The sequence below is a fragment of the Drosophila subpulchrella genome, chromosome 2R (genome assembly GCF_014743375.2).
Source record: "Drosophila subpulchrella strain 33 F10 #4 breed RU33 chromosome 2R, RU_Dsub_v1.1 Primary Assembly, whole genome shotgun sequence".
Lineage (NCBI taxonomy): Eukaryota > Metazoa > Arthropoda > Insecta > Diptera > Drosophilidae > Drosophila > Drosophila subpulchrella.
Genome location: NC_050611.1, coordinates 18,011,368 through 18,036,738, shown reverse-complemented (window position 1 = coordinate 18,036,738; position 25,371 = coordinate 18,011,368). Strand labels below are relative to the sequence as shown.

The 25,371-nt window shown below is 43.6% G+C and overlaps 5 protein-coding genes across 11 annotated transcripts; 3 read left to right on the top strand and 2 right to left on the bottom strand.

Annotated features, from left to right (window-relative positions):
- The first annotated feature begins 195 nt into the window (after positions 1–195).
- On the top strand, positions 196–3,449 carry LOC119550597 (alpha-N-acetylgalactosaminidase). 2 transcript variants are annotated; one of them, XM_037859407.1, is made up of 8 exons: positions 196–336; positions 1,369–1,592; positions 1,652–1,681; positions 1,952–1,999; positions 2,061–2,238; positions 2,295–2,866; positions 2,924–3,225; positions 3,286–3,449. In XM_037859407.1, exons 2-8 carry the CDS (start codon positions 1,501–1,503, stop codon positions 3,315–3,317), a joined length of 1,254 nt encoding a protein of 417 aa, XP_037715335.1. In that variant the 5' UTR covers positions 196–336; positions 1,369–1,500; the 3' UTR covers positions 3,318–3,449. The 2 variants fall into 2 exon arrangements, with proteins under 2 accessions (XP_037715335.1, XP_037715336.1); XM_037859408.1 differs by having other exon boundaries at positions 229–336; positions 1,399–1,592.
- Positions 3,446–8,725, bottom strand: LOC119550595 (hydroxymethylglutaryl-CoA synthase 1). 4 transcript variants are annotated; one of them, XM_037859401.1, is made up of 2 exons: positions 8,583–8,725; positions 3,446–5,255 (listed from the first exon to the last, which is right to left on the bottom strand). In XM_037859401.1, exon 2 carries the CDS (start codon positions 5,220–5,222, stop codon positions 3,825–3,827), a length of 1,398 nt encoding a protein of 465 aa, XP_037715329.1. In that variant the 5' UTR covers positions 5,223–5,255; positions 8,583–8,725; the 3' UTR covers positions 3,446–3,824. The 4 variants fall into 4 exon arrangements, with proteins under 4 accessions (XP_037715329.1, XP_037715327.1, XP_037715328.1 ...); XM_037859399.1 differs by lacking the exon at positions 8,583–8,725 and adding an exon at positions 6,940–7,101; XM_037859400.1 differs by lacking the exon at positions 8,583–8,725 and adding an exon at positions 6,946–7,101.
- A 72-nt stretch (positions 8,726–8,797) lies between these two features.
- On the top strand, positions 8,798–20,860 carry LOC119550596 (V-type proton ATPase subunit C). Of its 3 annotated transcripts, none has more exons than XM_037859404.1 (10): positions 8,798–8,954; positions 12,067–12,209; positions 12,328–12,481; positions 15,051–15,215; positions 18,391–18,577; positions 19,025–19,123; positions 19,184–19,439; positions 19,502–19,599; positions 19,663–19,801; positions 19,867–20,860. In XM_037859404.1, exons 2-10 carry the CDS (start codon positions 12,075–12,077, stop codon positions 19,963–19,965), a joined length of 1,332 nt encoding a protein of 443 aa, XP_037715332.1. In that variant the 5' UTR covers positions 8,798–8,954; positions 12,067–12,074; the 3' UTR covers positions 19,966–20,860. The 3 variants fall into 3 exon arrangements, with proteins under 3 accessions (XP_037715332.1, XP_037715334.1, XP_037715333.1); XM_037859405.1 differs by lacking the exon at positions 8,798–8,954 and adding an exon at positions 11,579–11,746; XM_037859406.1 differs by lacking the exon at positions 15,051–15,215.
- Positions 20,861–21,172: 312 nt separating this feature from the next.
- Positions 21,173–23,748, bottom strand: LOC119550593 (transcription factor grauzone). Its single transcript, XM_037859398.1, has 4 exons — positions 23,616–23,748; positions 22,155–23,517; positions 21,701–22,091; positions 21,173–21,640 (listed from the first exon to the last, which is right to left on the bottom strand). The coding sequence occupies exons 1-4, from the start codon at positions 23,617–23,619 to the stop codon at positions 21,434–21,436; spliced, it is 1,965 nt and encodes a 654-aa protein (XP_037715326.1). The 5' UTR covers positions 23,620–23,748; the 3' UTR covers positions 21,173–21,433.
- Positions 23,749–23,812: 64 nt separating this feature from the next.
- Positions 23,813–25,254, top strand: LOC119550436. Its single transcript, XM_037859107.1, has 3 exons — positions 23,813–24,047; positions 24,105–24,368; positions 24,427–25,254. Exons 1-3 carry the CDS (start codon positions 24,024–24,026, stop codon positions 24,841–24,843), a joined length of 705 nt encoding a protein of 234 aa, XP_037715035.1. The 5' UTR covers positions 23,813–24,023; the 3' UTR covers positions 24,844–25,254.
- Positions 25,255–25,371: the final 117 nt, after the last annotated feature.

Below are 25,371 nucleotides of genomic sequence, written 5' to 3'. Positions count from 1 at the left end.
TATCCCTAATAAATTTTAATTCATTATTCTTTTTTTTAATATTTTTTGTTTATAGTATTTCAAAAAGTTTTAAACTTTTGAATCTACTTATTTTACAAAAATGATTTAATTTTTTTAAAACTTTAAAATTTTTTTTAAATTATGTTTCAGCTGCTTTTTCAAATCGACATTCAACACTGGTTTCGTGGCATTTTTTGGAAGCAGATTTTTGTGTACATAGCGAAAAGATAATCCGCGTAACTTGAATATTAATGCTGACCTGATCAAACAAATAAAATCAGGAGTACTAAAAATCAATAACAAAACACCGGCTTCAATTAGCCAGCTCGGTTATCTGTAAGTGGAAAAGCGATAAGAGTAACATTTGGGTCAAAAATTTAATTAAAGCCTTTGAAGAGTGCAGCGGCACTGGGTTTAGTAATTGCATTTGTAATTGCAACTCAGCAAAACACATGTGTATATGTACTCACTATCAGAAGGGAGCAACACAACGATCATTCAGAGCTGGGAAAGGTAGCATTCGTTGGGCCTAGGTTACAATCAAATTAAGAATGGGTACCCAAGGTACAGTAAGCAGTACCTAGAAAAGTTGGTAAAGGATAATTTAAAAGCTTCAGTTCTGTATTAGAAAATTCATATTGAATGCAAAGAATATCTTGATGATTAATAAAACTCTTAAAAAATATATGATAGTATTTAGGGGGCATATATACATAGACTTAGACTTTAAGACCAGTTTTCTGGAGTGGTAAACCAAAAGTAGTTTTTAAAACTAGAAAGTACAATTTTGATTAAAATCTAAATTATTGATTCAATCGTAAAATAAAAACGCACGTTAAGAATTTATTTTATGAGTAGGACGATACAGAATTTTGTTTAAAAAGAAATATTTAAAAAAAAATTGTGATATTTATGTTCATATAATTTTGAAATTATTTATTGGCATCATCTAATCATTTGAAATTAGTCCAAAATTATTTGAAAATATCAATAATATAATCGTATTGTACAGATCTTTCGTTTCTGCACACTGAGTACCCAGTGGTAGTACCTACTCGATAAGCTTTTCTCATCACTAGTCCCATGCTCCAGCCTATGCTCCCCAAGTTCCCCAACTTTGTAGTCCAATCTAGCTGGCAAACAGCGCCAGAATTGAACAACAAAAGCATATCAGAGACCGCCGTCCTCTCCTCACATTTTTCGCTGTTTGCTCCCTGTGATCGCTGTGAACTTGGCGTGATAAGGGGCTCCGGCTCCTCCTGCAATCGAAAAAGCCTGCTGTTTGTTCCACCCGGCGAACACCAATCAGTCGATGGGTGTGCTCCACTGCAATAGCAATTAGCCACTAACCTTCTGCCGGGTCTTCAGCTCTTGGTCCACCCCTTCCCAACTCTTCAGGTGCCCCGGGCAAACACAGACTTATCTGGAGTGCCGCCGCAAGAGAATATAAATTCCCTGGTAGCCCAAAGGCCAGGATTCAGTCGGTGCCACTTGGTCGCGATGTACAGAACGTGGGGCGTCTTACTGGGCGGGATCCTCCTGCTGCAGGTTCTACAACTATCCCTGGGCCTCGATAATGGTCTGGCACTCAAGTAAGTTTTTTATTATGATTGGATTCTATTTTACTAAATTGATATTCCCCGCTTTTCAGACCGCCCATGGGTTGGATGTCCTGGGAACGGTGAGTAAGCGGTTACTCTTTATCTACAAAATGGATCATATCACTAAAAATTTAGATTCGTTTGTTCGAGCTCCCATTAAGTTGTATTTTATAATTCACGTGGCTTTAAATATTTGATAAAAATTAAGCCTTTGCATGAGGCCTAGCGTGTTTAGTAATAACTTATAATATGACTTATAGTTTTAATTATCTTTTAAGTTATTTGCCTAACGTGATGCTTAATATTCTTAGAAAAGAAGTTACTACATCCTATATTTTTATAACTTTCAGTTTCCGTTGCATAACCGATTGTCAACTTTATCCCGACGAGTGCATCAGGTAAAAGCCTCTAAACATCCTTATCACCATAAATATACCCTCTCTATAAACCCCTTTTCAGTGAGAACCTTTTCCGAAGACATGCAGATCTTTTGGTTTCCGAGGGCTATGCGGATGCTGGCTACGAGTACATCATAATAGATGATTGCTGGCTGGAGAAGGATCGTGACAACAAAACCCAAAAACTAGTACCAGACAAGAAACGCTTTCCCAGCGGATTAAATGCGCTATCAGATCATGTAAATTATAAGACTTATAACCCTTAAAGAACCTATAACATCTTAATATTTTTCAGATTCACAACAAGGGTCTGAAGTTTGGTTTGTACCAAGACTACGGCACCAATACCTGTGCTGGTTATCCCGGAGTGATAAAGCACATGAGGCTGGATGCCCAGACCTTCGCCGAGTGGGATGTAGACTATGTGAAGCTGGATGGATGCTATGCCAATATCAGCGACATGGCCACCGGGTATCCGGAGTTCGGACGCCTCCTAAATGAGACTGGTCGACCGATGGTTTACTCCTGTAGTTGGCCTGCTTATCAAGAGGAGGCCGGGGAAATGCCCGACTATGAGTCCCTCAAGAAGCACTGCAATCTTTGGCGCAACTGGGATGATATCGATGATTCTCTGGAGTCACTCATGCAGATCATGGACTACTTTGCCAAGAACCAAGACAGGATTCAGCCGCATGGCGGCCCAGGACACTGGAACGATCCCGACATGCTGCTGCTGGGAAACTATGGTCTGAGCTATGATCAAAGCAAGCTCCAGATGGCCATTTGGGCAATTATGGCGGCGCCTCTAATTATGTCCAATGATCTGGCGGCAGTGCGTCCTGAGATTAAGGAAATTCTGCAGAATCGGTTGGTCTACCTTAGAAATACTTATAATACCTAATTGTAACAAGTTTTCTCTTGCAGCGGGGTAATTGCTGTGAACCAGGACGAGCTGGGCATCCAGGGGCTTAGAGTCCTGACCCGCAACCAAATCGAAGTCTGGAGACGACCCATTACTCCAGTGACCAAGAATGGACATCACTCGTACGCCGTGGCTTTCGTCAGTCGCCGGGATGATGGAGCTCCCTACAGGATCCCCTTCACAGCCAAGGACCTCAAGCTGGTCAATCCCAAGGGATATCGCGTGCAGGATCTGTACGATGCCAGCAACAAGTTGGGAATCTTCCAATCCGAGAGTCAGTTCATCACACGCATTAATCCCAATGGTAAAATCTATTGCACAACCTAATCTGAACCCTAATTAATTTTATTTATCTCTGCCTTAGGCGTAACTTTCTACAAGTTTACAGCGTTGTAACCCGAAGATATGCAAATCAGCCGCTGCCATCAAATCGAATATGCTCCTAAACACACTATTTCACATGGCCATCTACATTGCCAAGATGGGCTGCTTAATAAATAACAAGGTACATCATAGCCGAAGAGTTCATTTGACTTTGTTGATTTTTATTGTTCGTAAAACAATTGATTGTGTGCCTTACACACAGGTATAATTATTGTATTGTACATTTATAGGCATAAATTGCAGTACCGACGCTAGTTAAGACTTGTTCCATGGTATAAATAAGGTCTGACTGGATGAAAGATTTAATTCGCAAGCTTGTATAAATAATAGTTGTAGTACTATATATATGCGATTAGGACCCGGTTAAGAAGAGAGAAAGGAAAGCGACCCCTGGGATCAACCAGTTATAAATAGTTACCGTCTACAGCTACAGCATACGTGGTTTTGGTCGAGAGAGTTGAAGTTATTGTCGAGTTGGAGGCGAAACCAGAACCGAACCAAAGGGCCAACAGCCCGGGGTTAGTGCACCCCATTGCTGATGGTCGGCGTGCGCTCGTAGGTGCGACGATGCAGCGAGTCCACGTCCTTCAGGTAGTAGGTGCCGGGGAACAGGGTGGAGATGCTGCCTGTGGGCGTGTAGGGCGCCGCATGGTTGTTCTTCTCCCGCACCTCCATCAGGGCGGAGAACTGCTCGGGGGCCACCTTCTCCCGCGAATTCAGCAGCGGCTGCACGTAGTCCAGCTTCGAGACGAACTGCTCAAAGGCAGCCGCATCCTGGGTCACACTTATCGAGTACATGGAGGCCGCCAGTCCGGATCCGTAGGAGAACACCCCAATGCGCTTTCCCACCAGCTCCTTAGCTGGCTCTCCAATCAGCAGGGACACTAATCCGGAGTACACCGAAGGCGTATACATATTGCCCACCTGGTTGGCCAGCAGCAGCGATTTCTTGGTCTTGCTGGCGAAGATATCCGCTGACTGCGTCAGGAAGGCCTTCTCCACATCGCGATCGAAGTAGGTGCTCTCCAAAGTGGAGCTATTGAATCGCTCCAGGCCGGGGAACTGCTTCGTCCGCTCCGCCTCGCTGCTCAGCAGAAAGTCGTTGAAGCTCAGGCGACCCACGGACTTCTGCACCAGCTTGCAGAAGGGAGTGTGGAAGAGGATGGCGTCGAAGGTGCTCAGGCTGGCAGGCTCCTTGGAGCTATCCTTCTGCTGCTGGTCGAATTTCTTGCGGTACAGCCTGTAGCAGGTGTCCAGAGCGGACAGGTAGCACTGAATGGAGAGCTTGCCATCGACCGTGGGATACTCGGAGCTGAGGTCCGGCTTGTAGAAGTCGTAGGCGTGCTCCATGTGCGTGGCGCGCAGGCCACGATCGAAGATCAGCGGCGCATTTGGACCCACCAGCATGGCCACTGCACCAGCTCCGCCAGTCGGGCGCGCTGCACCCTTGGCATACACTGCAATGTCAGCACAAACGGCCAGGGCCAGGCGACCATCCCAGCTGGAGGATTCCACCCAGTTGACGGCGTTGAAGAGCGCCGCCGTGCCGCCGTAACAGGCGTTTGTGGTGTCGATGCCCTCGATGTCCGTGTTCCCGCTCTCGGCGAACAGCTGCATTAGCACCGATTTCACCGACTTGGACTTGTCCACGATGGTCTCGGTTCCGACCTCTAGTCGCCCAATCTCTGAGTGCTTCACATGGTACCGCTCCAGCAGGCGGCTCACAACCGTCAGGCACAGCGAGTTCACATCTTCGCGGTCCGAGCAAAAGCCCATCTTGGCCTGGCCCAGGCCAATTGTGTACTTGCCCGCGGAGGCGCCGTCGAAGGTCTCCAGCTCGGTCTGGTCCACATACTGGGAGGGGAAGAGCACCTCGATGGCGCGTATTCCAACGTTCTGGGGCCAGTGGGATGCCATGATTGTTTCCGGTTTTCTATTTAATCCTGAGCTCTGCAAGAAAAGTAGTTGGGTTATTATCAGTAATGCTTTTGGCTGTACGAAAGTGGAAACAAGGCAAATCTGGGGGTATTTGAAAACGAAGTCGTATTCCGTCTATAGCAGAAATGATTCCCAGAACCTGATAATAGATTATCTCATGGAATTTTTTCACATGTTATATTAAATAGAGGTTTTAAGCCTAGGAATGGTACGAACAATTTATGTTTAAATGCTTGTTTCAAGGTCCGCATGTAAAACTAAAAGTAGGATTTAAGTCTTGTTCATGTATGGACATTTGCGTTTGCAACCCACTTTTAGTTGAGGGATATAAAACGTCCCTTAATGAAACTTTTAACACGTTTTGGTAACACAGTTGACTAAATATATCACTAATATCCCATATAGCTGCTACGATCTCTTGCACTTCAGTTAAGTTCCGAAATTCAGTCCGTTGGCTTCTATAAACTGAGGTTGCTTAGAGGTTCTTTAAGTTTAATTTAAACTGCGTTCTCGATGTGGCCCGAATTCCACTGCCAATTGGCATTGGGAAACTTTCTCCCCGCGCAATCACGGCGTATTTATAATGCTTACAAATCGGACGAGGGCAGAGACAACCTGTTGCACGCTCGAGCTGCGTTGGACGTGTGTAAGCCAGAGACTTTGAGTTGGGCTGAAGAAGTCATCAAAGTCTTCGCGGCAGAGGCGCCGCCTTGGGAATCCCAATGGGGATGGGAAGGGGTCCAACTGATTTCCCTGGTCGAGAGGCCTAGAGAGAGAGCCGCCGAAGCGGAGAAAGTTTCCCCGCTCAGACGAACTTCACAAAAGAGAGCACTAAACCGAAGTAAAGTAAACCAAAACACACGCATCACAATAAATGTAAGCCAAGAAGACAAGCCCAAAACCCAAAGGGCCAGGGGCGTGGATGCTGGGGTTACACATCAAGAAATTGAGGGTTCTATAAGAGGTCTTGAACAATAACATATGATTAATTTTGATTTAGTATTGATTTTCCAAAATGAATAAGTATTGTATAATTTGTTAAGTATACGACTTAAAAAAGTGCTTCATTTACTGGATCCAAAAAAAAAATCACGATAACATTTACAGCGTTATCAAAAATACGAACTAATTATTTTTTTTAAGACTTTAAAAAGCAAGATAATACTAAAAAAAAAAAAAAAAATTTAGGATTGTCTTTAAGATTGAGAGATTTAATCTGAATTTTTATAAGCACGGTTTATGAACCGCTTTACAATGTTTACTTTAGACAAAAACATGTCTTTAACCCTTTAAAGAATTAGTAACTTGTACATATTACACACTTAGTTGTCCTATAGGTTTTTTATTATAAAAATATTATTTATTATATTATTATTTGTATTATAAAAGTATAATTTATTATACGTGTTGTACAACATTATTATTTTTATAAAGACGTTATAGGACGTAATTTCCTCTCAAATATCGTAATTTAACCATTACAGCCTTAAGCAAGATCGGATTTATTTCGTTCGGTGGAGTTTTGTGGGACAGGTTGGGAGCGTCTTCGTCTATAAGTGGGTCATGCCCACGAACCGCTCTCCCCCAATGAAACCCCCTCCCGAAAACCCAAATAACACGCGTCTATATTGTATAACCGATAAGAGTGTGCGAGTGGAGTGTTGGCCCAAACCCGAAAAGCGTTTGACATGTTTACCGTTACCGTTAGCACCTGCGACTACTGGCCTATTGACAATACGTTTTCACTTTTCGGGCTGGAACTCTTGGAGTTGGTGGGTTGGGAAGCGCGAAGCTCACTCGATCGAATCTCTCCGCGGACTGACGGCCACTGGGGCACTGCACTGGCATATGAATATGACCATGACGGAGGAACTGGCAACGGAGAGGCCTCAAACGGCCTCAGAAACAGCAGACAGCAAACAGAGGCGCTGTAAGTCAATGCCAATTGCTGAAAGCGCTCGGCGAACAAATAGCGATCGTGCATAATTACGGGAAATATTTATCGCTTAGATACGGCCAGCGAGCACGAGCGTTTGGGGCTAAGAAGTCGCCGGAATATATAGATATTCGCAGATAGTCGTGGCCTTTGGCGATGGGGTAAAGATCAAACGGCTGCCAATCGCTGATAAGCCCGGAACAAAGCGGCTTCCTTTAGTATACTATGTGTTACCGAAAAGATAGGAAATATGGGTTTCTTCGAAGTATCCTGACAAACAAGGGATTGTGGGTGGAATGTCTTTCAATTAATAAAAAGATGTCCTTATAAAATAGGGAAGTCCATAGGTCCTGAGGTAAATTCTTAATAAGAGCAGTCATATCTTAATAGTTATATTACAATGATACAAAATTTTAGATCTTAGGTACGGGTAAGAATAATTTCTAAGCATTATGACAGAACCTGGCAGAATTCAAAGATCGGTAGAAAAATTAAACAAGTTTGTTGAAGCTAATGGATATACTTTTAGTAAAAGTCTAAGGTTCTAAAAACTTTACTGACAAAATACATATTTGTTTAATCTATTGGATTTTTAAGCAAATAATAATAATAAAAAAACAGTATATAATTTTATCAATTTGAATAATGGTATGGTATACTTGAAAGACAAAGTGTGCAGACTTTTGAACAGGAGAATGAGGCAATACTTTGTCCTATTGTGTAAAAGTATGACTCATTATCCCCAGCCTCTGGAACTCGCACTCTCTAATCAAATATAACCGAATATAGCACTATTTTCTCCGAGTGCCCGTGTTTAAAATGGAGCTCACCCGCTGTGCCTAAGCAGCCCTTCGGTTTAAGTATGGAAATGGATGCACTGTTTATGCGGATGAGCAGCCAATGGAGGAGATAGGATGGTATGGGGGCACTGTTGTGCTTTCGAGTGCTTATTTTTAGCACTTCGAAATTGGGAAACATTTGGGTAAACATTTCCTGGAACTGATGCGCACTTGGCTAATTGTTTGCTCTTGAGTCATTACTTTTTTTCGGGTGTACAAAGGGTGGGGAAAGGGGTGAGGGTGAGGTCAAAGGTCGTGGTGCTCCGAGAAAAAACACACGTGTAGTTGAGAGCCGGGCGATAAGCAGAGTTTAGAGGGCAGGGTTATGAAACCAGGCTATAGGAAGTCAGATGACTAGAAAGTAATTCTTTCAAAATGCGGGCATTATTATCAACTGGAAACTCCATATAAAACAGCTTTAACCGATTAACAATTACCCATCCTAGTTGCACACATATTGTTCCTCCAACTTCTGGTTACATCAGCGGTGAATCTAGTGCCCTGCCCCGCCCCTGGCCGCCCTCCAGAGCAGCCTAACTTTCCATTGAACACCCACTCACTTACTTGCTAATATTAATGGTCCAGGGCGGGCGATATGTTTAAAACTAAACTAATCTCGAATAAAATTAAGCAAACGAAACTGCGGCACCTCAGCCGGGCAGTGTTGGAAAGCGCTGGCCCCCAAACAGCTGTTTACAAAGTCAGCTGTTTGGCAGATGCGCTCCCCAACACTGACGCCATCACGTGAATCCCGTGGGCATTGTGAACTGTCACTTTTTCGCTATCGCTTTTCTCACCACACAATTTCGTTCGCATTTGTGGGTGGCGGCGGTCGATTTGCGCTGATTTTTTGGCAGAGAAAAACGCAGCTCGCTGTTTTAAAATAGCACAAAAAGCACACTTGTTTCGTTAGCAACCAACCAGAGCCGCTGAAAAGTAAGTGTCAAACGTTGAAAGCCAGAAAAATCCGAGGTTTAACACGTCGCCGTGAAAAGTGCAAAAGTTCTTCACCCCCACATTCCGCCGACGAAAAAAACCGATTACTACATCGCAGTAGGTCTGCTGACCCAGGAAAAAGTGCTCGCTGGTTTTGTAATTAAACGAGAATAGTGATAAAATGCGTTTTTGCAATGTGGCTGGATGGCTATTTTTTCAAAGCAGTGTGACCCTGAAATGGAGAGTTTGCTGGTCTGCAGATTCCCGCTGGGCAGGCGGTTGCAACTGGAAATAGCCAGGTGCAAAGTCGGAAAACGCAGGGGAGGCGGGCTGTTTGGGAAAATGTGCGAAAAGTGTTTTGGTTTTTTGTGTGCTGCAATGAAAACCCGTGAGCAGCGGAAAATTATCGATCGAAAAGCTGTCATGTGACTGTCAACGAACAGCTGACATTGCGAGAGCAACTCACCACGGCGAGAGGTGAAGAGAGGGTCGCCATCTCTTTTCCCTCACACTGCTGCTCGCTCTTTCTCCCTCTCCCTCTCTCTCTCTCTCTCTTTTGGGTAAACAAAATAAGTTGAAAATTATTGTTTAAAAATTCAAATACTTTTCGGTTATTTTTCCACTAAGCACGTACTTCCATGATTAATAGATCTTGTTGTGCGAAAACAAGCAAATAATTGCACTTGGACTAATAAACAACGGAATGGCGTGCAACAAGGACCTTGGTGAAAACTGACCAGATATATTTTATATATGATATAAAGTATAGAAAACCCGTGGCGAAAGTCAAACACACGGAAATTCAAATGGCCAAACAGCTGCTGGAATTCCAGCGCGTGCTTATCTGTGTGTATGTATGTGCAAGGTCTCCTGAACCGCCCACTGCCACCCACTAGCCACCCACAAGCCACCCCCCGGCAAGCACATTATTATTAATTAATTTGGGCGCACACCCATTGCGATGAGGAGGATATCGTCAAAACTTTGTTTTCCTCCTTTTTTTGCGACTTTGCGCCTTTGTTCCTTTCTTTTTTTATTGTTTTCTGTTTTCGTCGCTGCAATTTCCTGTATTGGCTTTGGACTACCCCAACTGGTTGTGGATGTGGATGAGGGTATGGTATATGGATATAGATTGGTTCCTGGACCCCAGGCCCTCTCCATTAGCGCCAGCCGTTGGCCAGTCAGACTGTCTCCATTTTCCTGGCGACGTGATGGCTGGAACCCTCCGCCCACCGCCCCTTGGTCCCTGCTTTTCCCTTGGACTCGGGCCAATCCACGTCACCAGTTCAACATGGCAGCATAACAGTCGGCTACTCCTCCTCCAGGTCCTCCTCCCCAGCTATCTATACACTTCCCCTTTCACCCCGCAGCAATTTGACTTTCGCTTCTAAAAATAAACATACATAGTTGTGCACTGAAAACTATACTCAGGCACTTTTCCGGACTGAATTTTGCCAGTCACCTTTCACAAAAAATATCACTGAACATGTGGTGTTAATTATCATAGGCATTTAGAACCTACATATCTACGGAACTTTTCTGAAATCTAAACTTTCATACGTAGATAGATAAATAGATAATTATATTCGAGTGTCAGTTTCGTATCATTTCACATGTCATGATATGTTGAGATATGTAAGGTTCTATCAGTTTGTTACTGGAATATTATATTTTCCAAATTTGCTACAAAATGTAGATAGGTATTAAATTCGAGACAGTCACCTTCTCTCATTAATATTTATGGTCACATTTAAGTTTTTTTATGAGGCAGTTATTCTAAGATGTTATATAATAGATATAAAATTGTAGTGTTATAATATGTACAAACAACTTTCTATAAAGATGGGCTTAGAATATTTTAGTATAGTTTCTAATACATCCTAAGAAATAATTTTTTAATATAACCCAGACCCAAAACTAGTTCTCAATAGATCTTGCATTACTAAACTTAGGAGAATGACTGAACCAGTATTATATTAACCATATTATATGATGTGCTGGTATATTTTCTCTTATCGTGTTTCCCTATCGCATATACCATTTCCTTGTTGTCTGTTGCCAGGATTGTTGCTGTTATTCCTCCCGCCCCCTTATAGTTATTGTGGTTGTTGCCGCTCTCGACGCTTCCTGGGCGAGGACAATGCACTGCCTTGACTTCTGATGGGGGGAATGGGACAAGGATCTGGAGCCGGAGCCGGGCTGTTGTCACTCCTTGGGCTCGTGCCTTGTTTTCGTGTCTCTTTTGGTGAAGGCCATCATCGTGGTTATGTAATAACAGTGCCCGCCATAGGCCGAAATTGGGTAAAGTTAGATTTATATCTCGTGGCGTTTGCTGTGTGATTACTCATACGCCCCGTGGCAGGAGCAAACAGAGGAGTAGCGACGCTTGGGAGTCAGCGACACTTACCCAAATTGAGCACTCGTTTTGGTTTTGGCCATGGCGCCTTTTGCCTTCTGCCTTTCGCCTCCGTGCGGCTTCGTCATCAAGCGCTTTCGGATACGGATTCGGTATCGGCTGACGAATCGGATCGCAGATACTTCGGCCTTTCGCCTTTCCGACCTCCATGGCATCTGGTCGTTGTGCCAGCCCTCATTTGGCAACGAACCTCCGACCAGGCAGCACGGCAGCATGTGGCACTACCGGAGAAAGTAGGAAAAACAAACGTAGTAGAGCAGGATTGGAAAACCCAAACCCACAACGACGGTGGCCAGGGAAAAATGCCAAAAAACCTGGTGGAAAAGTTCCTGACCATTCTGTTGAGACGCAAGGAGTGCTAGGATCAAGTGTTTGTGTAAGCAAAGCGGATACTTTATATATACCTTCATGTTTGTATCACCGAAACATAGACCAACTGGCGCTGGACTGTCTGGCGCCAGAGTTTGGGGTTGTGATGGTTCAGTTCGGTTCGGTTTGGGACTCCTTTGTCTGGGGAAAACTGCACTTTTCGGGGTTCGATCGCGCATATTTAATTGCTCTAAGGACAGTGTCAATTAAATTTTCATCAGCAGCAACATTCAATCGATTAGGGGTAATCGATTAGGCAAGGTCACAGACAAATCGACTCCGACTCATCCCCACTCTCGAACTTTTTCCACCCTTTCCAATCAATAGCCATCAAGATGATGTCCGAATACTGGATTATCTCGGCCCCTGGCGACAAGACCTGCCAGCAGACGTACGACACGATGAACAACCTGACCAGCAAGCAACACAACCTGTGCAATAACTACAAGTTCCATATACCAGACCTCAAAGTGAGTTTAGTTAATATCCTCAGGGATCTCAAGAATTCGCGTATAAATTTTTGAAATATTAAAAGTTTCTTATAAACTTACATTGGTATCATGTTCTAATCGTTACTTTTACCCATAGGTCGGCACCCTGGACCAACTGGTGGGCCTCTCCGATGATCTGGGCAAGCTGGACACCTATGTGGAGCAGATCACCCGCAAGGTGGCCAACTACCTGGGCGAGGTGCTGGAGGATCAGCGGGACAAGCTCCACGAGAACCTGATGGCCAACAACAGTAAGTCGTCTGCCTGCCACCATTTAAGTTGTATTAGCCTAGCTTAGTCTAGCTTAGCTTAGTTCCGTTTAGTTTAGTTTAGTTTAGTTTTAGTTAACGTGGTTAGGTGATGCCTGTCCCGAGTCACGAATCTATATCGTTTTGGTTCTTTAGTTATATTTCTAAGCAGTTCTTCTGACCGTAGACACTTTTGAATCGGAATGCTCAGATATAATCGTACCATGTGTATTGCCACATCTATTGTTTACCCACAACTGTTCTGTATTAACTAACAAACCAGTGAGATATTCGAATCGAAATCCCAATTTTTTCCCAGCCGCTGAGGGGCTATTAGATTCTCGGTTACTATGGAATGTTTTGATCTATCTATGTCTCTATCTGAGAAAAGCTCTACCTAACTAACACGTATCCCGTCTATATCCATCACGATTTTATATATATACCTTAACCGTAGTTCAAGATTATGCGAGAAAGAGATTTAAAAACTAATCGATTTTCAGCCGAAACCCTCAGGCCTTACATTTATTTTGTTTCGAGTTTCTAGGCCTTTTACGTTTTTCGTTCTCCAACATTGTTTTCCCTTACACTCCTGGTTTCACTTTAATTTTCAGTTTGATCTATTGTTTTGAGTTATCTTTTTTGATTTTGTTGAACTCATGCGCACAATCATCACCACTGAAAAGAAGGATATTACGTAGGCATCTAGTTCGAGTTGGTCTGAAAATATCTAGTGCCATCCAACAACAATGGAATTAAAGTTTGCGGCCAACAAAAAAAAAAGATATCAAATGAAAAGAGTTGAAAGAAAAAGAAATTAGCCGAATGGGAATTTGCGTTGTTTATTTTGTGTTGCGTTTGTTGTACATTTTAATACGCACCGAGCTCTCACACGCTATATAAATCTAAAACTATACTATACTATGCCAGCTGAGACACACACAGATACACACACACACCAGCGTATTTTTGGCCCCGTTCAAGGGCGCCCAAATCCCCGGTCAATTACTCCGTGCTCTCGGTCGAAGGTCGCCCTCTCCCAACCTATAAAATAAAAAAGAAATTATATATATATTATAACACCATGCCAAACAATACAGTACAGTGAACACTTTGTATATTTTACATGAATTGTTGTACGTTTCTTTTCGGTTTTCGATACGATTGAGTTGGACAAGTTATTTGTGGTTTTCCCTCATTTGAAAGCCCATTAGTTTTTAAATCATTCACCGCAATAAAAATCAATTACAAAAAAAAAAAAAAAATAGAACGAGAAAAAGATACAAAGAGGAAAGCTAATGTGTAAAGATATAGAACCATAAACTGCATATACAACTATTTATATATAAATACTTGACTATGAACTTTGGCGCGAGTGTCGTTCCCTCATACTTAATTTTTATTTTGAGTTTACATGTGCTATTATTTGTATAACTAACTATGTAAGTGCGTGCGTGTAAAAGTTGGCCAACTTTTGTACTGTACATATATGTATATCCTATATAGACTGTTGTAACTATTGTGTGTGTGTGTGTGCCTGATTGCAGTGTGTGTGTGTGTGTGTATCTGTGTTGTCTCATTTGCTCACCTGCATTGAACCGCTTGGAAAACCGCTTATTTTGTACCATTTCCCCGGAAAACCCACTCACACACACATAGAGATCTATAGAGATGCACTTCAAAGGACCTTTTTCCTTGAGAGAGACTGTGTGTGTGATGGGTTGCATAAGTCGTGTGTCTGTGTGTGCTCCTGTATTCATATCCATCGCATTTTGCTAATTGGGAAAGATGGGAGATACTTGCAATTAGAGCTAATTGGTAACGTGTGGAAAGCACGAAAGCAACAACAACGACAACGAAACGCTTTTACACTGCAAACAAAAAATACCAGAGTACCAAAATGAAAGCACAAAATGAGACGCAAACATCTATCAGCCATTGGGATCACTGAGTTCCCCCCGATTACATTTTATGTTCCACTGTTGTTCCATGGGATGCCATTCAGTTCCGATTCCTTTTCGCATTCGCACACAAAACCCAAAAAAAAAAAACTAAACCCAATCCGCACACATGAGTTTCAAATTATTTACATTTTTCTCTCTCATATGATTTTCCTTATTTATTTTTAAACGATATTTACAAATCGATAAGTATAATTTTGGTTTCGCTTTTGGTTCACGATGATAGCGATGATAACCCAGAAAGAGTACGGTTTTAGAGTTACGAGCAGCAGATTGTGTAGGCAAATCGTGAGGTCTAGCCCCTAAATGTATGCTATATAGTTTTACTTTTAATTTATTTCGACCGTCCCGCCCGGAAATCGAGCCGAAATCGAATGGGAAGGGAGATCCTAGCTAAGACTAAGTCTGCAACCGAATCTAAATGCCTTGTGTTGTGTATTGTCTGTATCGGTAATTGAATCGCCACCACCACCAACAAAAAAAAAACACACGAATCGAATCTTCATCTCAAACCGAAACCCGATCGCCATCCGAATGAATCCTGTGAAACGCCTACGACCTCGAATGAAACGAACCGAATCGAATCCCGAATGAATCTCGCGCGGATGCAGGTCCTGGGCCACCCGACGACAGCATGCCGTGTCGCCACCACCAGCGCATCAAGCATCTCAGCCTGCGACACCAGCGAAAACACCAGCACACGCACCACCAAAACAAACCCCAACACTACCATCACCACCACCACCATCACCACCAGCTGCCGCAGGATCTCAAGGGTAAATCCGCAGTCACCTGTTCTCCCGCCACTCCTCCTGCTCCTGCGCACCCCAATCTTCCTGCGCCCGCCTGTGCCTGCGATGCCCTAGCCCCAGGATCCGTATCCGGCGGCAGCCTAACTAACCTCTCGACAAGCCACGAGCCGGAGACGGAGCCGGAGTTCGATGCCTGCCCGTGCGACGAGTGCTTCGCCTGTGCCCCGCCCAGCACCAGTGCCACGGCCAGCACGCTCCTGGCGGATGAGTGCTACTCGCAGACCGCCTCCTCCATGCTGAGCGCCACGAGGTGTGCGTTGTCCACGGTGGCGGCCATTGCCACTGGGAGCGGTTTGGGCAGTGGGCCGAGCACCAGTGCAGCGGCCGCTGCGGCTGCCTCCTCCTCCGGAGGTCCCGCCTCCTGCTCGACGATCTGCTCCTCGGCATACTTCTCCACGTCGGCGCCCACGACCAGCAGCTCGGTGCACAGCAGCATGTCGCGCTCTAACAGCAAGCGGCTGAATAACAACACTTGCAGCATCAACAATAACAAGCTCAGCTTCCGCAGCGGCAGTCATGTGAGCCAGTTGCATCTGGCCACTCAGCATCTGCAGCATCCGCAGCAGCCACAGCAGCAGCCGCACCATACGCATCCGCATTCGCATCCTCCTCCTCCAGTGCATGCCAATCCGCTGCCGCTGTCGCCCACACAAAAGTCCATGTCGGAGGACGAGGAGGGCGATGCGATCCCCAATGCCCACGAAGATGGGGAAACGGACGAGGACCCCAAGAGTCCGCACAGTGTGCAGTCCGATCTGTCGGACACCTTCGACTGGTGGTTCAATAAGCCCAAGCGTAACTCTAAGAAGAGCAGGTATCTTATCATCGCATTACCTACTTTGTAGAACGTTGCCAAATCGCCAGCACCCCAGACAAAAAAAAATACAAACCAAAACCAGATCAAAAAAAAAACAAAAAAACTATATAAGCCAGTCACCCGCTGTCATCCCGCTAAAGCTAAAAAGCCAAAAGAACACCAGCACACACCATCCAAACCAAAAACACAACAAAACCACACTATCTACACATGCTGTAAAAACACAAGATACAACACCACACTGAAACAATGGCGCACCCGCTTTGCCTGCCCTCATCCAAAAAAAAAAAACAAAAAGAAAAGAACCCAAAAAACACACTTTACACCAGCAATATGAAACCCAGAAAATCCATAAATGTTTGAGTTGATTAAGAACCGAGAACCGAGTCAATTGCAATAATAATGTATTTCTTTTTTAAATCACTCCCCATCGACCATCGCACATTTGCCCACCCAATCACACGATCATCCAATCACCCAAATCAAACCGCCATGCCGCCACACGAACAGTGCACAACAGCAACACGAGACACCACAGCAACAGACGCAACAGCAACCACTGACACCACAGCAACATCAACACCAACAGACACAACAGCAACACCAGAACCAGTTCCAGAACCCATACCAACAGAACTCATTCCAGAACCAATACCAGAACACATTCCAGAACCAATACCAAAACCAACACCTATCCAAAGCAATGACATTTTGGCATCAAGCATCGACCACACCGCGCTCTAGTTATCGCTCTTTCTTCAATTCTCTTGCCGATCAAATTTATAGCAAACGTTCTACACCGAGTCAATTAAATATAAACAATGGATTTAATTTAACACCAACACATAGATCGTCTCCAGTGAGTAGTTGTTGTGGCAGTAGTAGCCAGGGGCGATCCAGTCCGGACACGGATCCCGCCGAGCCGCCCGAGTTTCCGCTGAGTCCAGGTTAGCATGCCCGGGTTGGGCCCGGTCTGGTCACCGGTCAACCGAACCGCACCGCACCGACCCAATCCAATCTAATCCATTGATGATCTCTTGATCGACGTTGACATATACCTACTATAAGTGTACATGTTGATGTTGCCGTTGCTCTCCCGTTTCTCCTTAAGTTTCGTTTCGTTTATCCTCTTATTTTCTACGATTCTGATTCTGATTCTGATTTACCATTATTGTTTCTTGAGCAACTTGATGTTTCCTGATAAAAAAAAAAATATCACACACACCTATATCTCAACCACTCTCCACTTTCTTTGATCTTTGATCTTTCGTCCACTCGCGGCAGTAAAAATTGCAAAACGCCGAGGCGTTCTATATGTTCTATCTTTTTGTTGAATATATAACATATATATATATTTGCCCAGTGACCGTACCGAAGTTCTTCCTCCTTTCGCCACTTTTGATTTGCCTTTCACTCCTTTCTCTGTGGTATTTGCAAACGCCTTTTGTTTGCGCTTTCGTTTTGCTTTCTCGCGATTTGACTATGAATATTTGACTATATAAATACACGGATCTGTTGATTATTTGTACCAGTGTAAAAGCGATTATGTTGTTCTTTCAGTGTACGCTCACCACAAATCACCAAATGTTGTTCTGCGCTCCACCATCATTACAGCCCACGATTAACGCCGATACCCATTAAGCTATATTCAGCTATATCACCCAAAAAAAAAAAACAAAAAATAATCACCAACAAATAAACAAAATCTAATAACTGCAGCTTTGCCCAGCGCCAAATGTTGATCAATCTCTGAGTTACTGTTTGCTTTGTTCGCATTTTAATTTATCCTTTGAGTGTCTATATATATGTATACTTATATATCACACACAGCATAATGTTTTCAAAGTCCAGCTAACGTGTTGTGCCGTGTGACACGAAAGGTATTTCCAATTGCGACTAATAAGCGTAGTCCCGAATCCCCAGTAATCCCCGTAGCCCCTGTAAATGCATCCAAAATTGTACGTTTATCGATGTTCCTTTTTAATAATAACCTATATATCCCGTAAGTGTGCGTGTGTGTGTCTGAGTAAACCTAATTACTGTGTTATGTGCGTCCAATCTGACTATAACTAACCAGCATTTTTCAGTTACCTTATTTTACTTTATTTATATAACCTTAATTTTAAATAGCTTTCGAGTCTAGTTTCCTTCAAACTAATTCTATTCAACTTATAGATCAATTACTATGTATTTTTTTCGATTTCGTTTTGTACTTAAACATTAATTGAACAACCCGTTTGTTCTGCTAGTCAACTAAGTGAAATATTTGATTTTGTGGTGGTCAGACTTAACTAATACTGAGTTTTACCCCTGTCAAAATAGCCGAACTGCCGCAGTACTTGACCCGCTTCCAATGGGATATGGCCAAGTACCCGATCAAGCAGTCGCTGCGCAACATCGCCGACATTATCTCCAAGCAGATCGGCCAGATCGATGGCGATCTGAAGACCAAGTCCCAGGCCTACAACAACCTCAAGGGAAATCTGCAGAACCTGGAAAAGAAGAAGACGTAAGTGGATATGAGCAGATCATTAAAATAATATAATAAAAATCACAATCTAATGATAACTTTTTAAGCTTTATCGCTTTAAAAATAATTATTATTGTTTGAAGAACCTTATGAGAAGGTCGTGATCGAATCATATGTTGATCATAAAACGTATTATAACGAAGTATATTTTAAAATGCAATATAAAAATGTCTTAAAAATTCAGAATTTGATTTCCTTGGTTCGTCTTGATTCACTTGAATCTTGATCACCCCAATCTTTTCATATAAATAATCAAAAAATAAGTAATCCGTCATTGATTTACTGTAAAACATCTCTCAAAAACTGATCATTATTTCTTTTATATTGATATTTCATTATCATAAATTAATTATTTTTGGATTAAGTGATAGTTATAGATAATAAATAGTTATAATTCATATAAATATATATTTTTTCGCGTTGCAGTGGCAGCTTGCTGACCAGGAACCTGGCTGACTTGGTCAAGAAGGAGCACTTCATCCTGGATTCGGAATACCTGACCACCCTGCTGGTCATTGTACCCAAGTAAGTTATAAATTGTACTGTTCTATAAATCAAAGATATTAAAGAATCCTTTTTCCGCAGGGTCATGGCCAATGACTGGTTGACCAACTACGAGAAGATCACCGACATGATCGTGCCCCGCTCCTCGCAGCTCATCCAGGAGGACAGCGACTACTGCCTCTTCAACGTGACGCTCTTCAAGAAGGTGGCCGAGGAGTTCAAGCTCCATGCCCGCGAACGCAAGTTCATTGTGCGTGACTTTGTCTACAACGAGGAGGAGCTGGCCGCCGGCAAGAACGAGATGACCAAGCTGATGACGGACAAGAAGAAGCAGTTTGTGCGTAGCACAATTATAATATAACCCTAGGGAAAGGTATTCTAAACCTTATTCCATTGCAGGGTCCCCTGGTTCGCTGGCTGAAGGTGAACTTCAGCGAGGCTTTCTGCGCCCTGATCCATGTGAAGGCCCTGCGTGTGTTTGTGGAATCCGTGCTGAGGTATACCACCTTATAAAAATCCAATTACCAGTGGTAGTAATCAGTGATTTTGTGTATCCACAGATACGGCCTGCCCGTCAACTTCCAGGCCATCCTGATCGAACCCAACAAGAAGAGCGTGAAGCGTCTGCGCGATGTGCTCAACCAGCTGTACGGTCACCTGGATGGTGCCTCCGCCGGCGGTGCTGTCAGCAGTGCTGATGTGGGTTTACCACCATAAACTATTAACCTTCACAAAACTAATATACTATTTCTTTCACCCCTCAGAACGTGGACATCCCCGGCCTGGGCTTTGGCCAGTCCGAGTACTTCCCCTATGTGTTCTACAAGGTCAACATCGATATGGTGGAGCAGGCCAAGGTCTAAGATCGCCCGCCGTCCCCAACATTGCATACATCCAGCCACACAAAATACACTTTAATACAAAAACCAATCAACTTAAAATCAGCTGAACCATTCGCAGACATCTAATGAAACAAAATTAATAGATTACTTTAAATAATTTTAGTCATTGTTATCTAATTATTGTTGTTATTTATGTTGCGCGCTGCCGAATATCTGTTTCAAATCAACTTCCGGTTCGAGAAATCGAGACGCGCGTCAACCAACCGAAAAAAAAGAGATCGTTTACAGTCATCCCAGATCTTGTAGAACTTCCCCGATTGTTCTTTGTTCCCCCTTCAGTTCGCTAAACAGTATTTTATGTTTTTCTTATGCCCTACTATGATTATGATATGATATGATGAATGAACAGAGTGTTTGACCCGTAGCCAAATTTACACACATTGTCGCTTGAAGCCCCGGCTTTAATTCTCCCTTTTCGTTTGTTTTTTGGTAGCTATACAATAAACATTTGAGTTACATTTTGTTTTTACAAACATTTCGTCTCGTTTCGTGCTTGTCTTGTGCTCCACTTGGTATCTGTATCCGTGACTAACATCCAACATACAAAAAACATGCCCAAATAAATTTAAGCCCAAAAATGGTGTCGCAAATCGCAAAAAAACAGAACGTTTCCCCAACGGAACTACTTAATTGCGCTAACAAATTTCCGAAGCAATGGTACGTTTCCAGTAAAGACAAACTATTAACTAACGGAAGTATTGTATTTATAAATGTTGCCTAGATATCGAAAGTCTATAAACAAAAATTCTGCGCGCTGTTTGCATACGAACTACTAATCGCTGAGGAAAACCGCTCGAGCACTTCGTGGTTCTGTCTGTCTTGTTTAACCCCGCGTGTGCGTTAACCCACTAAAAAAATAAACAAAAAATAAACCACCAGCAGCGATCGAGGGTCTATACCACATGAGATATGAACAATAATATTCTATTCGTATGTAAAGTTTTTCAGTTTTTCCTATTGCTAATTCGAGAATTGTTTACCGAGTTAAGCGAAACGTGAGAGAGATACAGTATCTATATATAAATATTTTAAAGTTATGCATACTATGTGTAAAAAAGAAACGAAAGAAACCATGTAAATGTCATTGCGTTATATAAGGTGCAATTAAGCCATCCTTGTAAATAATTATAAAGAAAGAAAGACATTCCCAACTTTGTTTTGTTATCAATTGATTTTGAGCTGGAGCCGAGTCCAGTTCGCATTTATTCAATACTTTTATTCTAAAACTAAAGGGTTGAAACGCTTTTAACTTTCACAGATTGGATTTACTCCAAAGAAAATAATTCTTTTAGAGAAATAATTTTGAAAAATTGCTTTAAGTATGAAAATGGATTTATAAATGATAGTGCTAAACAATTGTATGAGCTCGATCGAATTCTGTGAAAGTGAAAGAAAGCGTTTATATATTTGAAATACCTATCTTTAGGTGCTAGATCTCCTGTTTGGGTTTGTTTTGCGAGGAGGCGTTGCGCGATATCTTCAGAATATTGGGGGGCTTGGGCTGGTTCTTGTCCGCCTCATATTGGGCGCGATGCAATCGCTGGCGATGCTTGTACATGTTGGCGCTGCAGAAGAATGTCATCGGGCAATTCGGACAGGTGTATAGGACCTCGCCGGTGTGTGTGGATGTGTGTTCCTGCAGGGCATACAACAGAGTGATTAAAAAAAAGTTTTTTAGAGGGCATCTTGAACTCACCTTCAGCTCTTGCGGCCGTTTAAAGGCCTTTTCGCACATGGTGCACTTGAACTTGCGCTCGCACTCGTGATTGTGGTAGATGTGACGCCTGAGAGCCCTGGCATTCGGCGACACCTTGGCGCAAATGTGGCAGCGATGCTCGCCCGCACTCTCCACATGGATGCTCTTCATGTGCTGCTTCAGACCGGTCATGCCCTTTAGCCAGGCTCCACAAATCTGGCACTGCTTTAGCTCTGGCTCCGGGCGCGGCTTGTCCGAATGCATCAGCTCCTGGTGCTTCTTCAGGATGATCTTGGTGCGCATCTGCTTGCCGCACTTGTCGCAGATGATGGTGCTCTCTGGGTCGTGCATGGAGCTCATGTGATTTTTCAGCTTGCGCTCGGTGAGGAATCTGTGGGAGAATGGAAGATTAAGATCAGACCGAAAATAAAAGGAAGACGAGAAATAAACCCACTTTTTATTGCACTCGGAACAGGTGAACTTGAACTCCGACTTGGGCACATGCTTGTTCAGCTTGTGGTAGTCGATGGCCGTCTTGCTGAGGAAGGTCTTCGAGCACAGGTCGCAGCTGAAAGTCAGCTTGATGGCTGGATCCATGTGCACCTGCTGGTGGGATTCCAGGTGCCGTGAGTTCTGGAATGACTTCTCGCAGACGCTGCACTTAAAGTGCTCCGGATTCCAATGGACGAGCACATGCTCGGCCAGCACTTTGCGCTGCGTGAACTTGCGGCCGCAGCACATCATGTAGCCGGGATCCACCTGGTGGGTCAGTCGGTGGTGGCGCTGCATCTCGGTGAAGTTGTGTACCAACAGATTACAGATGGCACAAGGCAGCACGCTGGTAAAGAACTTGGCGATGATGACGTCGTACTCCTCCTGCTGTTTCTTGCGCTGCTCCAGCAGTTCGCGGGACATGCGCACTTTCGGCTCCGCCGGTTTCGTCCGCTTCTTGTACTTCTTGGGCCGCACCACCGTTCTCTTGGGCAGCACGGCAAACTCCTGCTTTTCGGGATTGTCTAGCTCAAAGTCCGAGTCGGAGCCACCGCTGCCTCCGTAGTTGTCATCCTCGGAGGAGTCATCGCTATGCAACAGACCTGAAAAGTCGGGGTCCGCGGCCTCTTCCAAGAACTCGTCGAGCTCCTCTGCCTTTAGGTCAAGTTTGACGTCTTCTTTCGGTTTCTGGGCAGGGGCAATGGCTGTGTCTGCTTTCCGGGGACGTCCGCGTCTCTTTTTGGGTGGCGCCGGCTCTGCAGTTGCTTCTGCATCATCCTCATCCTTATCCTTTTCCCCAGACGATCCTTCCTCTGCCTTTAAGCGCTTCCTCAAGCGTCTGGCTGTGCCTTCCACTGCATCCTGAGATTCTTGCGTGTTGGCTGTGCTCTCGAGGATCTCGATGCGGGGTAGGTGGTCGAGTTCGTGCTCCTCTATCTTCACCTCCGGGTAGAAGAAGTCCCGCCCACCAAGCTGTTCCGGTGGCTCCTGCAACCGTTCCTCCTCCAGAGTTGGCAACTTTACAGTTTCCGGAAAGGTGGAGGTTCCCTGTGTGAGGGGATCATCCTCCATGAGCAGCACTTTGGTTTCCTGCAAGGAATGCTGCGCTGCACTCACGAACTCGTGCAATGTGTGAAAATCGGAGACGGTTTTCCAGCAGCGCCCACAGATCCTTTCGTGACTGTCCTTGGAGATCTGGAAGGGAAAGTGCTGGTTGACGATCCTGGCCACCTCCAGTTGGACGGCCCGCGCGGACTGTACGTCTATATAGTCCCCCATCATGGCCGGATACTCGCACATGCAGAGTAAGCAGCACGAAGAGGAATCTGTTGCAGATAGTAAAATACAATGTTGACAATTTAGCATCACCATCTTGGGCACAAACCGCTTTCTATTCTAGTTTCCTTCAACGCTACAAGCTTACCCATTGCGATTTGTAGCCTTTGTTATTGGTAGTGGTTAGCCATCTAAAGATTTGATTGTAAAGTGCAGTTCTAATTTGTTTAAAAACGAAGTGCACTCAAAACGCCAGCTGTTTTTGCAGTTCACAATAGCAGTGCAAGCTGCGGGCGTTTAGCAACACTGCCGATAACGATAGCTGTTATCGGTGTATGCAGCCAAAGAGCTGGTCACTCTAGAGGTTGTTAAAAAAAACTTTTTGTTATTATTTACCTTTTTTAAGGAAACTTAAACTGCAATTGCAAAGGATCTAAGTTCTTTCAACAAAAAAGACAAAAGGAAACACTCCAGCAGCAAAAAATCACAACAGCAGGTGGGGGAATAGAGTTAACTGGTCAGGAGCCCACGCGACCATTTGTTTACGTTTTTAAACATGTCGGATTCAAAGAAAGTTGTGGTAAGACTATATTACTTACCCAAAGGTTACTTTCACTTATCCTACTCGGCTTTTTAGCCCGAGGACCACTCTGAAGCCGATACCTTCGCCGTGGAGCTCAAGGAATCCATTTGGTACACCATCGGCGAGCTGGTGGAGATGTTGGAGTGTCCAGGGTGTGGAATATCCATGGTGTCGTTTAAAAACCGCTTCGCCCACGTCAAAAAGTGCTTTAGCATCAAGCGAAGAGGTCCTTTGTACAGGATTTACGGGTATGCCGAGTGCAAATGTGGCCTACTGATTGCAGACACGGTTAAGGCTCAGAAACTGCATTGTTGTTCGGTAATTAGGCCCAGAACTATGACCTTTCAAGCTAATTAAGATGTATCTGTTTACTCAGGGTAAAGTTCGCCCCTGGAAGCCACCCAAACCTACGGAACATATCCTACCCGATGGTACTACGGATGATTCACCTCCACCTCCTTCCCAATTAATAATAAAGAGCGAACTTGGCCAGACCTCTGGAAAAACCTGGATTCGCAACTTTATCAGCCCCATCAAGCAGATGAATGTTTCATCCCTAGACGTTTCCTATTCCAATAAGCCAACGTCGAGACCACGTGTCCGTAATTTTGACAGATCATCCCGAAAACAGGCGCCAAAAGAAGTCTGTGTGTACTCTATAATTAAAAAGAATGGTGTAATCTCAGTTGCGGGAAGATCCATTTTGCAACAGCGAGGGAGTAACGAAAACCCTGTCATAATTAAAAAGCGAAGCCTGCGACTACCCATAATCAGTCAAAATGCCAAGGCGTGACCTTTTCTTCATACAAAATAGATCATAATTATTAGTCAAGTTACCAGTAAGTCATATCCTCATTGAATCTGTATTAGGTCGGATATTTTGCTTAAGAACTTCTGCTTAGTTACATATCGAATCGTTGTGAATTTGTTAGATTTAAGTCAAAATGCAGTGCACTATACATTTTGACAAGTTTTTTATTTAAACTTTATTTATTACAATAATATATGTGTTCAATTTTCATTTTATTTTACTAAGTCATATAAGAACCCTTTAATATATAGCTTTCTAAAAATTATAGTGTTGCTAGAACGCACTGTAGAAAATAAGTTTAATTGCTAGATATAGCATTAAATAATCTCACAAAAACGATACCTAATACTTGTTGTATTATAATATTATAACAGAAAACTATGAATTAAAATATTACTTAACTTGCCAATGAAACAGCAAATAGCATCTACGCCTAGGATTTTTACTTTATATTTTTATACATAGTCTTTTATGAATTTTAATTTATGATAGGGGATGGTTTTCCTACAA

Excerpts from the sequence above, each read along its gene's own strand:
- LOC119550593 (XM_037859398.1), bottom strand. Across the intron at positions 22,092-22,154 it reads TGTTCCGAGTGCAATAAAAA|ATTCCTCACCGAGCGCAAGC; the intron begins GTGGGTTTATTT and ends ATTCTCCCACAG. Across the intron at positions 21,641-21,700 it reads AACGGCCGCAAGAGCTGAAG|GAACACACATCCACACACAC; the intron begins GTGAGTTCAAGA and ends TATGCCCTGCAG.
- LOC119550597 (XM_037859407.1), top strand. The coding sequence starts at position 1,501 with ATGTACAGAACGTGGGGCGTCTTACTGGGCGGGATCCTCCTGCTGCAG. Across the intron at positions 2,239-2,294 it reads TAAATGCGCTATCAGATCAT|ATTCACAACAAGGGTCTGAA; the intron begins GTAAATTATAAG and ends AATATTTTTCAG. Across the intron at positions 3,226-3,285 it reads CACACGCATTAATCCCAATG|GCGTAACTTTCTACAAGTTT; the intron begins GTAAAATCTATT and ends TCTCTGCCTTAG.
- LOC119550436 (XM_037859107.1), top strand. The coding sequence starts at position 24,024 with ATGTCGGATTCAAAGAAAGTTGTG. Across the intron at positions 24,048-24,104 it reads CGGATTCAAAGAAAGTTGTG|CCCGAGGACCACTCTGAAGC; the intron begins GTAAGACTATAT and ends TCGGCTTTTTAG. Across the intron at positions 24,369-24,426 it reads AGAAACTGCATTGTTGTTCG|GGTAAAGTTCGCCCCTGGAA; the intron begins GTAATTAGGCCC and ends CTGTTTACTCAG.
- LOC119550596 (XM_037859404.1), top strand. The coding sequence starts at position 12,075 with ATGATGTCCGAATACTGGATTATCTCGGCCCCTGGCGACAAGACCTGC. Across the intron at positions 12,482-15,050 it reads GAACCTGATGGCCAACAACA|GTCCTGGGCCACCCGACGAC; the intron begins GTAAGTCGTCTG and ends GCGCGGATGCAG. Across the intron at positions 19,802-19,866 it reads GTGCTGTCAGCAGTGCTGAT|AACGTGGACATCCCCGGCCT; the intron begins GTGGGTTTACCA and ends TTCACCCCTCAG.
- LOC119550595 (XM_037859401.1), bottom strand. The coding sequence starts at position 5,222 with ATGGCATCCCACTGGCCCCAGAACGTTGGAATACGCGCCATCGAGGTG.